This window comes from Xyrauchen texanus, chromosome 43 (genome assembly GCF_025860055.1).
Source record: "Xyrauchen texanus isolate HMW12.3.18 chromosome 43, RBS_HiC_50CHRs, whole genome shotgun sequence".
Classification (NCBI taxonomy): Eukaryota; Metazoa; Chordata; class Actinopteri; order Cypriniformes; family Catostomidae; genus Xyrauchen; species Xyrauchen texanus.
The window spans coordinates 15355856-15371190 of record NC_068318.1 but is presented as its reverse complement, the minus strand read 5'-3'; the positions used below and the strand labels follow the sequence as shown (position 1 = coordinate 15371190).

The window sequence follows — 15335 nt, the reverse complement described above, 5'->3', positions numbered from 1 at the left end:
TCAAAGTTATAGCTCTATCCTAAAAGGCGAATTGCATTATTTTCTATGGCTTCTGTAGCTAGCCTATATTGCACTGCAAATAAAAGCAGTTAATAACATATTATGAACTATTTTACAGTCCTTTTTCCAATACATTTTGCAGATTAAATAAAGCACATCTGAAGGAAATGTTGGGAGTGCCATGGAAAAGAAAACTTAAAGTAAAATCATAATGAGATTTTGAGCACATTACAATACCTCAGCTGAGACCTGGGCTGGTTGGCACACTTTTCATTCTTTGTAAAAATATATCTGGTGGAATGAACGTTAGCATACCTCAAGCACACGCTAATGAATGGCTAAGATCTTTGGTTAAAAGAAATCTGACAATGTCACCAAATATTTATTGACTTCAGTTAATTAATGTTTTAATTTCTGTAGAGCATTTGTGCCAACCAACCCATAGTGGAGTTGATGTGTGTGTGTGTGTATGTGTGTGTGTGTGTGTGTGTGTGTGTGTGTGTGTTAAGTAAAGAGATGTGTGTGTGTGTGTGTGTGTGTGTGTGTGTGTGTGTGTGTGTGTGTGTGTGTGTGTGTGTGTGTGTGTGTGTGTGTGTATGTGTGAGCGTGTATTTATCACTTTGTGGGGACCAAATGTCCCCATAAGGATAGTAAAACCCGAAATGTTTGACCTTGTGGGGACATTTTGTCGGTCCCCATGAGGAAAACAGCTTATAAATCATACTAAATTATGTTTTTTGAAAATGTGAAAATGCAGAAAGTTTTCTGTGAGGGTTAGGTTTAGGGGATAGAATATAAAGTTTGTACAGTATAAAAACCATTATGTCTATGGAAAGTCCCCATAAAACATGGAAACACAACATGTGTGTGTGTGTGTGTGTGTGTGTGTGTTAAGTAAAGAAAGTTATCTGTTATTTTTGTTTACCCACTGTGCGTGCCAACTAACCCCAAAATCAATGTTCCAACCTACTCCACTCACACTCTTTTTGTAAATTACAGTATGTCAGCCAGCTATCATCCAATTACAAATGTTATGTATAACAGATGCACTATTCACTATTAACTAAAATTACTATAATTTAAAATCTTTCTCTGCATTATTTCTATAACATTTTAAGTTTACATTTTTGTTTTAACATAAAATGAAAAGTTGTCTCAAGAGATTTTAACATTCAAATGCCATGACATAATGAATCAGTGTAGATCAAGAAGGTGAACATATAGATGTTACTCTTTTGTGAAATTAATTACAAATGTACCAGAAGTAATCTGTGTTTCGAGCAACCCCGGTTCCCCCAATAATAAATACATCAGAAACATAGACTAGGCTACTCTCTACTAGTACTAATGTATCCAATAAGATGCTTTTCAGCAAAAGTGGTGCTGAAAGACCTGCAGAGCTACACACCCACCAGAAGCCTGCGGTCGGCTAAGGAACGTCGCCTTGTTGTACCGATACAAAGAGGCACCAAAACACTTTCCTGGACTTTCAGTTTCATCATACCACGTTGGTGGAATGACCTTCCCAACTCCATCCGTGAAGCTGACTCACTGTCTTCAAAAAACGACTTAAAACACATCTTTTCCATGAGCACTTAGTCACTAATACAAATAAATAAATACATATTTTTTTGTTGCACTTTAATCTGTTTTCAATACTGTTATGATGATAGTGAAACTTTGTAATATGGCACTTTTGTACCACTGTCTCCTTAATATGATTCGCTTATGTTTTCCTCTTTTGTAAGTCGCTTTGGATAAAAGCGTCTGCTAAATGAATAAATGTAAATGTAAATGAAAGACGCAATGCACAGTAATATACTGTATTCGCAAATAATTCACGTGAATTAACCTTTTTCAATTAGAAATTGATGTCCACAAATAGCAAATAAATAAAATCAAAATATCTCTCAGGAGAATGAGAAGTACCATACATATTTTCAGCTTAATTTAGGCCTAAATAAATGAAGGAATATACATTTGCACGTCGACAAATACGGAAGTGAAAAGTAAGACTGGAAATTCTTGAATTTCGTAGAGTGATTTTCACCTAGTATAATACACACTTACTTATGTATGTGTAATGTGTAAACTTTGCTCTTACCGATGCTGTCGAATAGTCCCCATCCAAAACGTTATTTTCCTTCGTTGCGCGCTGCAAAGTCTCAGTGAATCTTGAGTCCACCACTAAAACATTCTGACCACCGAGTGTAGAAAACTTGCAGTCACTCTTCCTCGAGTCAGTCGTCATGCACACTTCATAACTATACCCGTGTGGAAGAGTTCCAGTTACTCCAGTATCTGCGTAATGGGGCGGATAGTAAGGAATTACCGGAAGATTAGACTGACATAAGAAGCGAGATTGTCTCCATCTGTAGATCTTAACTGATATTATGACAACCACACACGTAATGAAAAGAAAAGAGACCGCAGCCAATGCGAGAACTAAATAAAATGTCAGGTTGTTGTTGTAATCCTTGTCATGCGTAAAGTCCGTGAACTCAGACAGCACTTCAGGGAAGCTGTCAGAAACGGCCACATTAATGGTGACTACAGCTGAACGAGACGGCTGTCCATTATCTTCCACAACAACAGTCAGTTTTTGTTTCACAGCATCTTTATCAGTCACTTGTCGCACTGTTCTTATTTCTCCATTCTGTAACCCAACTTCAAACAACGCTCTGTCTGTGGCTTTTTGTAGTTTATAGGAGAGCCAGGCATTCTGTCCAGAGTCCACATCAACAGCCACCACTTTAGTGACGAGATATCCAACATCTGCAGCACGAGGCACCATCTCAGCCACCACAGAACCACCAGTCTGTACTGGATACAGAACCTGAGGAGCGTTGTCATTTTGATCTTGAATATTAATGGTGATTGTCACTTCAGAGCTCAAGGGCGGGGATCCCCCATCTCGAGCTGTCACGTTAAAGGCAAAGGATTTCAGCTGTTCAAAATCAAATGATTTAACAGCGTGAATGGCGCCAGTATCTGGATTTACAGACACCAGGGAACTTAGCCGTGCCCCACGCATATCATCATCCTTTAGGAAATAGGATAGTTGTGCGTTGTGTCCACAGTCTGCGTCATTTGCTTTAACTGTCAGTACGGCCTGACCAGGAGAATTATTTTCACTAACAAATGTTTGATATTCCTCCGAATCGAAAATGGGCGGGTTGTCATTCACGTCGGAGATTTTAACAGTGACCGATTTGTTTGCGTGGCGTGCCGGACTTCCTTGGTCTGATACGAAGACCGTTATGTTGTATTCAGTAAGACTTTCTCGATCAAGCACATCATCGGTTATTAAACTGTAATAATCCGTGAGAGATGACTCGATTTTAAATGGTATGTTTTGGTTTATTGAGCACTGAACAACGCCATTTTTACCCGAATCTGTGTCCTCTACATTAATGACAGCAACAGTTGTACCTACTGGGGAATTTTCAAGAAGGATGTTTGAAAAAGACATGAGTTGTATGGTTGGGGAGTTGTCATTGACGTCAATAACGTCTATGACAATTTTGCAAGTATCCGAGAGGCCTCCTTTGTCTCTCGCGTTAATGTTTAATTGATAACTATTTTGAGATTCGTAATCTAAATTTACAAGAAGTCTAATCTCTCCTGTATCTGGGTTTATCTCAAAAAGGTCCCTTGCTTCTTTGTTTGCAAGAGCGACGGAGTATGAAACGCGGCCATTTACACCTTCGTCAGCATCAGCAGCGCTAACAGTTCCTATTACAGTGCCAGCAGGAGAATCTTCCCCGACTTCAGTTTTGAAAACCGACTGTTTGCACACCGGGGCATTATCATTAGCATCCAGCACCTTAACATGAATTCTTACAGTGCCCGATTTATGAGGCGACCCACCATCAGTTGCAACGAGAACCAATTTGATCTCATCGCGTTCCTCCCGATCAAGCTCTCGCTGTAAAACCATCTCAATGTATTTGTTGCCATCGGTCTGACTATGCACCTCCAATTTAAAGCTATCGGATGGATGTAGTTTATAGCTCTGTATACCGTTTAGGCCTACATCTGTATCTATAGCGCTATCCAAAGGAAAGCGAGCTCCTAAGACTGCATTTTCAGTTATGTTCAAACTAACATGTTCTTTTGGAAACAACGGCGCATTGTCGTTTATATCTTGCACCTCAACTGTGACCCGATGCAGCTGGATTGGGTTTTCAACGATAAGATCAAAACTGAAGCTGCAAGGCGTTGTTTGTTTACAGAGCTCCTCGCGATCTATCCTTTCTTTTACTTCTAGAGTGCCTTTGTCCCTGCTCAGATCGACATACTGTCGGCCGCCCTTTGTTACAACGCGAGCTTTTCCAGAGACGAGTCTACTTATTTCTATCCCCAGGTCTTTGGCGATGTTGCACACAAAAGATCCCTGTGGCATTTCCTCCGGGATGGAATATCGCGCATTGCAATAGACGACGTCCATTCCATAAAAGCAGAGAATGAAAAACACGGACTGCCATTTTAAACTTGTGGAGATAACCATCCATGGGATGTGTGAACCGCTGGATGAGCATAAAAAAGCCATATTGTGTCTTCAAATGAAGTTAAGAGTCATGAAAATAGCGTATCCAAAATAACAGTTATGTTCTTTCTGTTCAAATAAAAAAAACGTTGCATTAGAAACCCAACCTAGAAACGCGTCAATAAGGGACAGAGTGCTGAGCCAAGACACGCTCTCTTCCACAGCTTATAGTCAACAGCGGCACTTAGAGTTCAGATGCTGCAAAAACAAGACCAGTGGTCTTGATGCGGTATTTATAGCCTAAAAAGACTTTATAATAGCCTACATAAATACCAATAAAACTACAAAATAATCATTATTATACATGTGAAACTAAATTATGTATGCAACATTATTTAATATAAACAATAACAATGGGCAAATTAAATGCTGACAATGAAAACATATGATTTACGTGAGCCACACTTGTCTGATTTATTGAAATAGGGGAAACCAGACCATTTCAGCACCATCGGAATGAACAGCGCCGGAGAAATCGACTCACAATCTCAGACTAAAACCTCAATCAATACTTAATAGATATACACAGTGCTATCATTGTAAATGAAGATAACGGAAATTATACATCGTGTTCATATATTTAATAAAGACAACCACCAAGCCATTAAAGCTGCAAGGAAAATAATTTTGATGCTAAACAGATTTAATCAAATTAATCATACATACAGGCATGATGCAGTCAATGTCATAGTACACAAATCAAGCAATCAATGCAACAATGCCTTCAAATAATCCATAATGTTTGAATGTACTGAATGTTCGTTCTTTCTTTCTTTCTTTCTTTCTTTCTTTCTTTTCTTTCTTTCTTTCTTTCTTTCTTTCTTTCTTTCTTTCTTTCCTCACAGAATATCTAGATATTGCCATAGTCCTATATTAAAACTTCATTTTTATGTCAGACACACATGGGTGAATAATAATGTGACCAAACTATTCCAAAAGTTTTTAATTGAGGCCATGAGTTTTCAGATATCAGATTTTCAGTATTTCAAGCAGTTGATTGGCTCATCTTTTCTTCTCAATAAATTGTATTTTGACACCTTTGTTTGTGAATGCAAAATGTTAATGCCAGGTGAAGAGAATTCCGTTTCTTTCGTCTGTAAATCAATGTAACTGGTGTTACTTGAAGTTTCATAATTGGGTGTTTTTCGACTTCAGGAAATTGCATGTTCCATGGGAGTGATTTTATTAAATCTACAAAGATTTCTATCTATTTATTTATTTATTGAAAAAAGTCTTAAAACATTTTAATACAATGCCTTCATTTGTTTTAGGTACTTTTCATATACCTTTCTTTGGTGTAGCTTTTTTATTGTTTTAGTCGTGCCAAAGATGCTTTCATTTTTTTATTAACAATGCAAATCTATTATAAAAAAAAAATAAATAAATAGTGCATGTCTAAAACTACTATATATTTTAATCTAAACAAAGTGGGATATATTTTTTTTTTTTTTCAAAAGTCAGTATACTTGTTTAAAAAAGTAGACAAATGTGTCAGTGAAGAGAATGCTTGAGATGAAACTTTGGTTGGAAAAACGTTTTTTTTTTTTTTTTTTTTTTATTTCAGAAAAAAATTGGCCACATCTACTGTGATGCATATGCAAAGTTGAACATAGACAAATTAATTATTAAAGTATAAAAAATGCTTTAACGAAACTTACTTTTGAGAAATCCACATGCTTAAACTGAAATTCGAAACTTTTATAACTTAAATTATTTACTTTTGGCAGCTTAAATTTCAGACGCCTTTTTGTGTAGAATTTATTGTCTAAGCATTATCCCAGGACCCAAACCTAAACTTTCAATAATAACGAAACTTCATTATAAAAATACTAATTATTGTTCATTTTAAACTACAATTATTTAAACAAAGACGGAAAAATACATGAACCATTTAAATTTGTATTGTGTGACAATAAATTCTGTCAGGTTTTTAAAGATTACGAATATCCATATGGGGCGTCATATTCATCAACAAAATGGTATTCTTGTAAACCAAGTTAACCAAATACATTACACCAAAAGTGTCATTGCAGAACATGCCTGGGATGAATTATGAAAAAACTGATTTTTGAAGAAAAAAAAAGAACTGACTCATTAAAGAAGCTGGAAATATATTTATAATCTAATCAACTGAGACAACATAGTTTGCAGTGATAAATGAGCATCCAGAGGACTTAAACCTCTCTTACCTCATCGTCATTTCCTGTTACCTCAAGTGTTATCATGTTTAGGCCAAAATGTCTGTTGTATTCGTGTTTCAGAGTTCCACCTGCAGGAAGTGTGTTTTCATTATAAGATCTAACAAACTTGAAGTCACTGGTGCGCGAGCCCGTTGTTAGATATGTGTCGTAATTGTAAGAACTGCGGAGAGTTTCTCCTCCATACACCTCTGCATAGTTGGGAGGGAGATATGTGCCGGGAACTGCGACTCCATCAAACAACATTCTGGGCTTTCGCCTTTGAATACACCTCACAGCGAGGATGAGTATGATGAATGTGAGGAAGAAGGTGGACACGGAAACTAATGCAATAATCAAGTATGACGTTAATTTAGAATTGTTGTCCTCGTAAGTCATATCTTTAAGTTCTGGGACTTCAGAAAGATTGTCAGAAAGGAGTAAATATACAGCACAGGTTGAAGAGAGAGAGGGCTCCCCGTTGTCCTTCACTGAAATGACAAGGTTCTGCTTCATGCTGTCAGATTCAGAAATGTCTCGCTGTGTTCTGATCTGTCCACTATGGAGACCGATGGAGAAAAGTCCCGGATCAGTAGACTTCACAATCTCATAGGACAGCCATGCATTCTGTCCAGAATCAGCATCCACAGAAATCACCTTGGAGACTAGAGAGCCTGAAAGAGCCGTTTTAGGGACCATTTCAGTCATCAGAGACTTTCCGTCTGGAACAGGATATAATATCTGTGGAGAGTTATCATTCTCATCAGTTATGAAGACTTTCACAGTCACGTTGCTGCTGAGGGAGGAGAACCATTGTCTTTGGCTTTAATTTGGACGGTGAAGTTTCTGAACTGCTCATAGTCAAATGACCTCACAGCATGGATCACTCCTGTATCACCATTGATAGATAGCAATGAGGATACTGGAACACCTCTGACTTCACTGGATACCAGAGAGTAAAGTACAGTGCCGTTCTGTCTCCAGTCTGGGTCTTTTGCACTAACAGAACAAATAGAGGTGCCTGGTTTGTTATTTTCACTTACATAAGCACTGTAGGACTGCTGCTCAAATACAGGAGGATTGTCATTCACATCTGAGACAAACACCTGTATTATCACTGAAGTGGATAATGGTGGAAATCCTCCATCTGTGGCTGTGACAGTTATGTTGTAATCTGAAACTTGCTCTCGATCTAGAGCGTTTGTTGTTACTAGAGAGAAATAGTTTTTAACAGATGGATTCAGCTTGAAAGGAACATTTTGCTGAACAGAGCAACGAATCTGCCGGTTTTCTTTTGAATCTTTGTCTTGAACATTAATGATACCCACCTCAGTACCTGGCACAGAACTCTCAGGTACCGGGTTATTCAAAGATTTAATAATGATTTTAGGTGCATTGTCATTAACGTCAGTTATATCTATGATAACTTTAGCAGTTGATGATAATCCAGAGGCATCTTGTGCATGAATTCCCATTTCATACTTATTTTCTGTTTCATAATCAATTTCTCCAATCACCACAATTTGTCCAGTTGTCTTATCAATGGAAAATAATTTTGCAGCTTTATCTGATATTCGACTGAATTCGTAAGTTACTTCCCCGTTTGGACCTTCATCAGCATCAGTGGCGCTCACTCGGATTACTTCTGTTCCTGCTGGTGTATTTTCAGCCAGAGACACTTTATAAACAGGCTGACTAAATACTGGAACATTATCATTAGCATCTAGAACAGTGATGTGTATGACAGCAGTGCCAGACCTCTGTGATGTACCACCATCAGTTGCTGTGAGTATCAATTCAATCACCTTCTGTTGTTCACGATCCAACTCCTTTTCCAAAACAAGTTCGGCGTATTTTCCTCCATCTGCAGTATCATGTACATTCAAAACGAAATGTGTGTTTTTCTCCAGTGAATATCCTTTAACTGCGTTTTGTCCAATATCTGAGTCATGTGCCTCGTGCAAACGGAATCTCTGACCTTTATCTGCTGATTCTCTGATTTCAAAGTTAATACGATCATTTGGAAAACGAGGTGCGTTATCATTTATATCCTGAATATTCAGGAACACACGGTGTATTTCAAGAGGGTTTTCCAGGACGAGCTCATAACTGAGAACGCAGGAGATTCGAGAACCACAAAGCTCCTCTCGGTCTATTGTGTCTGCCACAATTAAATCACCAGTATTCACATTAATATCACAATACCGCTTGCTGCTATCTTCTGTGTCAATCCGAGCCTTTCGAGCAGACAACTGTTTAACATCAATCTTGAGATCCTTGGCAAGACTCCCAATCACATATTGGCGCTTCATTTCTTCTGGAATATTGTAGTTCAGATCTGCACAGACGGTCCTCGAGGGGAAGAGAAGGAGAGCCACGAAACACAAAGGAACGGAAAATAATTTGCAATCCATATTTGAAGAGTTGATGTTGCACCTATGGTTGATCTGCCCAACACTGCTATACAGCAACTCTTTTTCGAGTGATATTCTAATAATTCTGTCGGTATACACGGACTCTTACTCCATTTTGTGCTGCGTTTCTTCTAACAGACAGAGTTTCTATTGCATACATTAAGTGTGGGAGGAGAGACGCTTCAGTCTGCACTCTTGGTAAAGAGCGACACTCTGAGGATTTTCTGTTCATTGCAGCATTCGGGCATTTTCTCAAAAGACGACAGGGACCGACCAAGTTAGTCTGTTTGTTCCCCTGAAGAGTTTTAATATGACATTTTTATGTGGCTTTAAAAAAAATCCGCTATGTTATAAAATAACTAACAATGGTGAAATCCTTAGCAAAAATACTGAAGTCAGCACGGGCGCTGTCCATCTGTGTGGTGCTGAAAATTAAAATCTCCGCAGAGAGAATGAATGAGAAAATACAAACGTGACTTTGAGTTTATAAATAGTAAACATCAATCTTAAATATAGTGAGTGAATGACTCTATTCTGACCTTTTACCAAACATTATCCTATAGTAAGTTTTCACTTCAATAATGTGAACTGCACACAAGCCTCAATGTGATCTCAAAACATCAACAGTAAATCACAAAAACAAATGCACAAAACTGTAGAGTTGGCAGATTTCAAAGACACAATATTAAAAAGCATTTGTAAAAGTATTGTGGGTAATATGACACTGACTAGTAAAGAACACAAATAATAATTAAAAACAACAAACAAACACAGAGAAATGTCTCAAAAGTAGACCTGTGAATATTTTTCAAACTTGAATTGTTTAATACAACATTGAATTTCCTCAAGTCAGTGCTGAATGTGTAGGCTTAAAAACAAATGCTATCAAATACTGGCTGTCCAAAAATCTGGTCAATCTACAGTTGCAGACATGTTTTATTGCTACACTGACAGAAGAAAATGGAGGTGATAACAATATCATACAAAACAAGCTATGTGTTTAATTTGTAAACATTTGTGTTTCTTTAACTTCAGGCAATTTCATGTCCTAAAGTTTTATATTTATTAAAACTTAATGATTTTAACTTTTTGTTTTGTTATTAAGCTCACATTAAAACTGAATGTGAAACTTTTTCCTTATCTAATTTATTTTTGGTACTATTCAGATGCCTTTTATGTATTTATTTTAATGTTTAATTATTGTGCCTGACTTTCAATATTAGACAACGAAACTCCATTATGAAAATACTTATTATTATATGTCTAAAACTATAATAATGTAAACAAAGGGTAAAATAATCATAAACCATTACAAGTTTTATTGTGTGAAAATTATTTATATCAGATTTTTAATATGAATATCCCATTTGGGGAGTCATTTCCATCACATCATACAATTTTTACACACACACAGACACACACACACACACACACACACACACACACACACACATACATGCTGGCTGTCAAAAGTTTGAAATAATGTACAGATTTTGCTCTTATGGAAAGAAATTGGTACTTTTATTCACCAAAGTGGCATTCAACTGATCACAATGTATGTTCAGGACTTTAATAACATGAAAAATGACTATTACAATTTTGAAATTATTCAGAACTTCTTAAACTACTTCAAAGAGTTCTCATCAAAAATCCTCCATTTGCAGCAATGACGGCTTTGCAGATCTTTGTCATTCTAGCTGTAAGATTGTACAGATACTCAGGTGCCTGGCACTTGCCATAGATGTGTCTGTCTTGTCGGGCACTTCTCATGCACCTTACAGTCTAGCTGATACCACAAACACTCAATGGGGTTAAGATCCATAACACTCTTTTCCAATTATCTGTTTCCAATGTCTGTGTTACTTTGCCCACTCTAGATAGATAGATAGATAGATAGATAGATAGATAGATAGATAGATAGATAGATAGATAGATAGATAGATAGATAGATAGATAGATAGATAGATAGATAGATAGATAGATAGATAGATAGATAGATAGATAGATAGATAGATAGATAGATTGATTTTATTGTTACTTTTGCCAAAACCTAGCAGACTATACTTGTTAAGAAATTGAACAGAAATGTCAGAGAATAACACGCTTTATGTAAAATATAAAACAAGTGATGTTTGAAGAAATAAAGAACTGACTCAATAGAGAAGATGGAAATATAATTTTAAACTATTTTAACCAATTTTACCCAAATCTTTTTTTATTCAAAAATACAGAATACTTGTTTACCAAGTTGAAAAAGTTTCATTGCAGAGCATGCCTGGGATGAATTATGAAAAAACTGAGTTTTGAAGAAAAAAAAAGAACTGACTCATTAAAGAAGCTGGAAATATATTTATAATCTAATCAACTGAGACAACATAGTTTGCAGTGATAAATGAGCATCCAGAGGACTTAAACCTCTCTTACCTCATCGTCATTTCCTGTTACCTCAAGTGTTATCATGTTTTGGCCAAATTGTCTGTTGTATTCGTGTTTCAGAGTTCCACCTGCAGGAAGTGTGTTTTCATTATAAGATCTAACAAACTTGAAGTCACTGGTGCGCGAGCCCGTTGTTAGATATGTGTCGTAATTGTAAGAACTGCGGAGAGTTTCTCCTCCATACACCTCTGCATAGTTGGGAGGGAGATATGTGCCGGGAACTGCGACTCCATCAAACAACATTCTGGGCTTTCGCCTTTGAATACACCTCACAGCGAGGATGAGTATGATGAATGTGAGGAAGAAGGTGGACACGGAAACTAATGCAATAATCAAGTATGACGTTAATTTAGAATTGTTGTCCTCGTAAGTCATATCTTTAAGTTCTGGGACTTCAGAAAGATTGTCAGAAAGGAGTAAATATACAGCGCAGGTTGAAGAGAGAGAGGGCTCCCCGTTGTCCTTCACTGAAATGACAAGGTTCTGCTTCATGCTGTCAGATTCAGAAATGTCTCGCTGTGTTCTGATCTGTCCACTATGGAGACCGATGGAGAAAAGTCCCGGATCAGTAGACTTCACAATCTCATAGGACAGCCATGCATTCTGTCCAGAATCAGCATCCACAGAAATCACCTTGGAGACTAGAGAGCCTGAAAGAGCCGTTTTAGGGACCATTTCAGTCATCAGAGACTTTCCGTCTGGAACAGGATATAATATCTGTGGAGAGTTATCATTCTCATCAGTTATGAAGACTTTCACAGTCACGTTGCTGCTGAGGGGAGGAGAACCATTGTCTTTGGCTTTAATTTGGACGGTGAAGTTTCTGAACTGCTCATAGTCAAATGACCTCACAGCATGGATCACTCCTGTATCACCATTGATAGATAGCAATGAGGATACTGGAACACCTCTGACTTCACTGGATACCAGAGAGTAAAGTACAGTGCCGTTCTGTCTCCAGTCTGGGTCTTTTGCACTAACAGAACAAATAGAGGTGCCTGGTTTGTTATTTTCACTTACATAAGCACTGTAGGACTGCTGCTCAAATACAGGAGGATTGTCATTCACATCTGAGACAAACACCTGTATTATCACTGAAGTGGATAATGGTGGAAATCCTCCATCTGTGGCTGTGACAGTTATGTTGTAATCTGAAACTTGCTCTCGATCTAGAGCGTTTGTTGTTACTAGAGAGAAATAGTTTTTAACAGATGGATTCAGCTTGAAAGGAACATTTTGCTGAACAGAGCAACGAATCTGCCGGTTTTCTTTTGAATCTTTGTCTTGAACATTAATGATACCCACCTCAGTACCTGGCACAGAACTCTCAGGTACCGGGTTATTCAAAGATTTAATAATGATTTTAGGTGCATTGTCATTAACGTCAGTTATATCTATGATAACTTTAGCAGTTGATGATAATCCAGAGGCATCTTGTGCATGAATTCCCATTTCATACTTATTTTCTGTTTCATAATCAATTTCTCCAATCACCACAATTTGTCCAGTTGTCTTATCAATGGAAAATAATTTTGCAGCTTTATCTGATATTCGACTGAATTCATAAGTTACTTCCCCGTTTGGACCTTCATCAGCATCAGTGGCGCTCACTCGGATTACTTCTGTTCCTGCTGGTGTATTTTCAGCCAGAGACACTTTATAAACAGGCTGACTAAATACTGGAACATTATCATTAGCATCTAGAACAGTGATGTGTATGACAGCAGTGCCAGACCTCTGTGATGTACCACCATCAGTTGCTGTGAGTATCAATTCAATCACCTTCTGTTGTTCACGATCCAACTCCTTTTCCAAAACAAGTTCGGCGTATTTTCCTCCATCTGCAGTATCATGTACATTCAAAACGAAATGTGTGTTTTTCTCCAGTGAATATCCTTTAACTGCGTTTTGTCCAATATCTGAGTCATGTGCCTCGTGCAAACGGAATCTCTGACCTTTATCTGCTGATTCTGTGATTTCAAAGTTAATACGATCATTTGGAAAACGAGGTGCGTTATCATTTATATCCTGAATATTCAGGAACACACGGTGTATTTCAAGAGGGTTTTCCAGGACGAGCTCATAACTGAGAACGCAGGAGATTCGAGAACCACAAAGCTCCTCTCGGTCTATTGTCTCTGCCACAATTAAATCACCAGTATTCACATTAATATCACAATACCGCTTGCTGCTATCTTCTGTGTCAATCCGAGCCTTTCGAGCAGACAACTGTTTAACATCAATCTTAAGATCCTTGGCAAGACTCCCAATCACATATTGGCGCTTCATTTCTTCTGGAATATTGTAGTTCAGATCTGCACAGACGGTCCTCGAGGGGAAGAGAAGGAGAGCCACGAAACACAAAGGAACGGAAAATAATTTGCAATCCATATTTGAAGAGTTGATGTTGCATCTATGGTTGATCTGCCCAACACTGCTATACAGCAACTCTTTTTCGAGTGATATTCTAATAATTCTGTCGGTATACACGGACTCTTACTCCATTTTGTGCTGCGTTTCTTCTAACAGACAGAGTTTCTATTGCATACATTAAGTGTGGGAGGAGAGACGCTTCAGTCTGCACTCTTGGTAAAGAGCGACACTCTGAGGATTTTCTGTTCATTGCAGCATTCGGGCATTTTCTCAAAAGACGACAGGGACCGACCAAGTTAGTCTGTTTGTTCCCCTGAAGAGTTTTAATATGACATTTTTATGTGGCTTTTTAAAAAATCCGCTATGTTATAAAATAACTAACAATGGTGAAATCCTTAGCAAAAATACTGAAGTCAGCACGGGCGCTGTCCATCTGTGTGGTGCTGAAAATTTAAATCTCCGCAGAGAGAATGAATGAGAAAATACAAACGTGACTTTAAATTTATAAATAGTAAACACGAGGGTATCAATCTTAAATATAGTGAGTGAATGACTCTATTCTGACCTTTTACCAAACATTATCCTATAGTAAGTTTTCACTTCAATAATGTGAACTGCACACAAGCCTCAATGTGATCTCAAAACATCAACAGTAAATCACAAAAACAAATGCACAAAACTGTAGAGTTGGCAGATTTCAAAGACACAATATTAAAAAGCATTTGTAAAAGTATTGTGGGTAATATGACACTGACTAGTAAAGAACACATATAATAATTAAAAACAACAAACAAACACAGAGAAATGTCTCAAAAGTAGACCTGTGAATATTTTTTAAACTTGAATTGTTTAATACAACATTGAATTTCCTCATGTCAGTGCTGAATGTGTAGGCTTAAAAACAAATGCTATCAAATACTGGCTGTCCAAAAATCTGGTCAATCTACAGTTGCAGACCTGTTTTATTGCTACACTGACAGAAGAAAATGGAGGTGATAACAATATCATACAAAACAAGCTATGGGTTTAATTTGTAAACATTTGTGTTTCTTTAACTTCAGGCAATTTCATGTCCTAAAGTTTTTTATTTATTAAAACTTAATGATTTTAACTTTTTGTTTTGTTATTAAGCTCACATTAAAACTGAATGTGAAACTTTTACCTTATCTAATTTATTTTTGGTACTTCTTAGATGCCTTTTATGTATTTATTTTAATGTTTAATTATTGTGCCTGACTTTCAATATTAGACAACAAAACTCCATTATGAAAATACTATATTATTATATGTCTAAAACTATAATAATGTAAACAAAGGGTAAAATAATCATAAACCATTACAAGTTTTATTGTGTGAAAATTATTTATATCAGATTTTTAATATGAA

The 15335-nt window shown here is 37.1% G+C and overlaps 1 protein-coding gene across 11 annotated transcripts in view; it reads right to left on the bottom strand.

Moving 5' to 3' along the window:
- LOC127635407 (protocadherin gamma-A12-like) overlaps positions 1–15335 on the bottom strand; it is a 100674-nt gene that overhangs the window by 54486 nt on the left and 30853 nt on the right. For 2 of the 11 annotated variants that reach the window (XM_052115410.1, XM_052115424.1), the window contains exon 1: positions 2105–6104. The exons of 6 other annotated variants lie outside the window; for them this stretch is intronic. In XM_052115410.1, coding sequence (XP_051971370.1) covers positions 2105–4552 — 2448 coding nt within the window. In that variant the 5' untranslated portion in view covers positions 4553–6104. Of the gene's footprint in view, positions 1–2104; positions 6105–11241; positions 14093–15335 lie in introns of those variants that run through there. 3 more of the 11 variants (XM_052115444.1, XM_052115443.1, XM_052115429.1) reach the window with 2 other exon arrangements.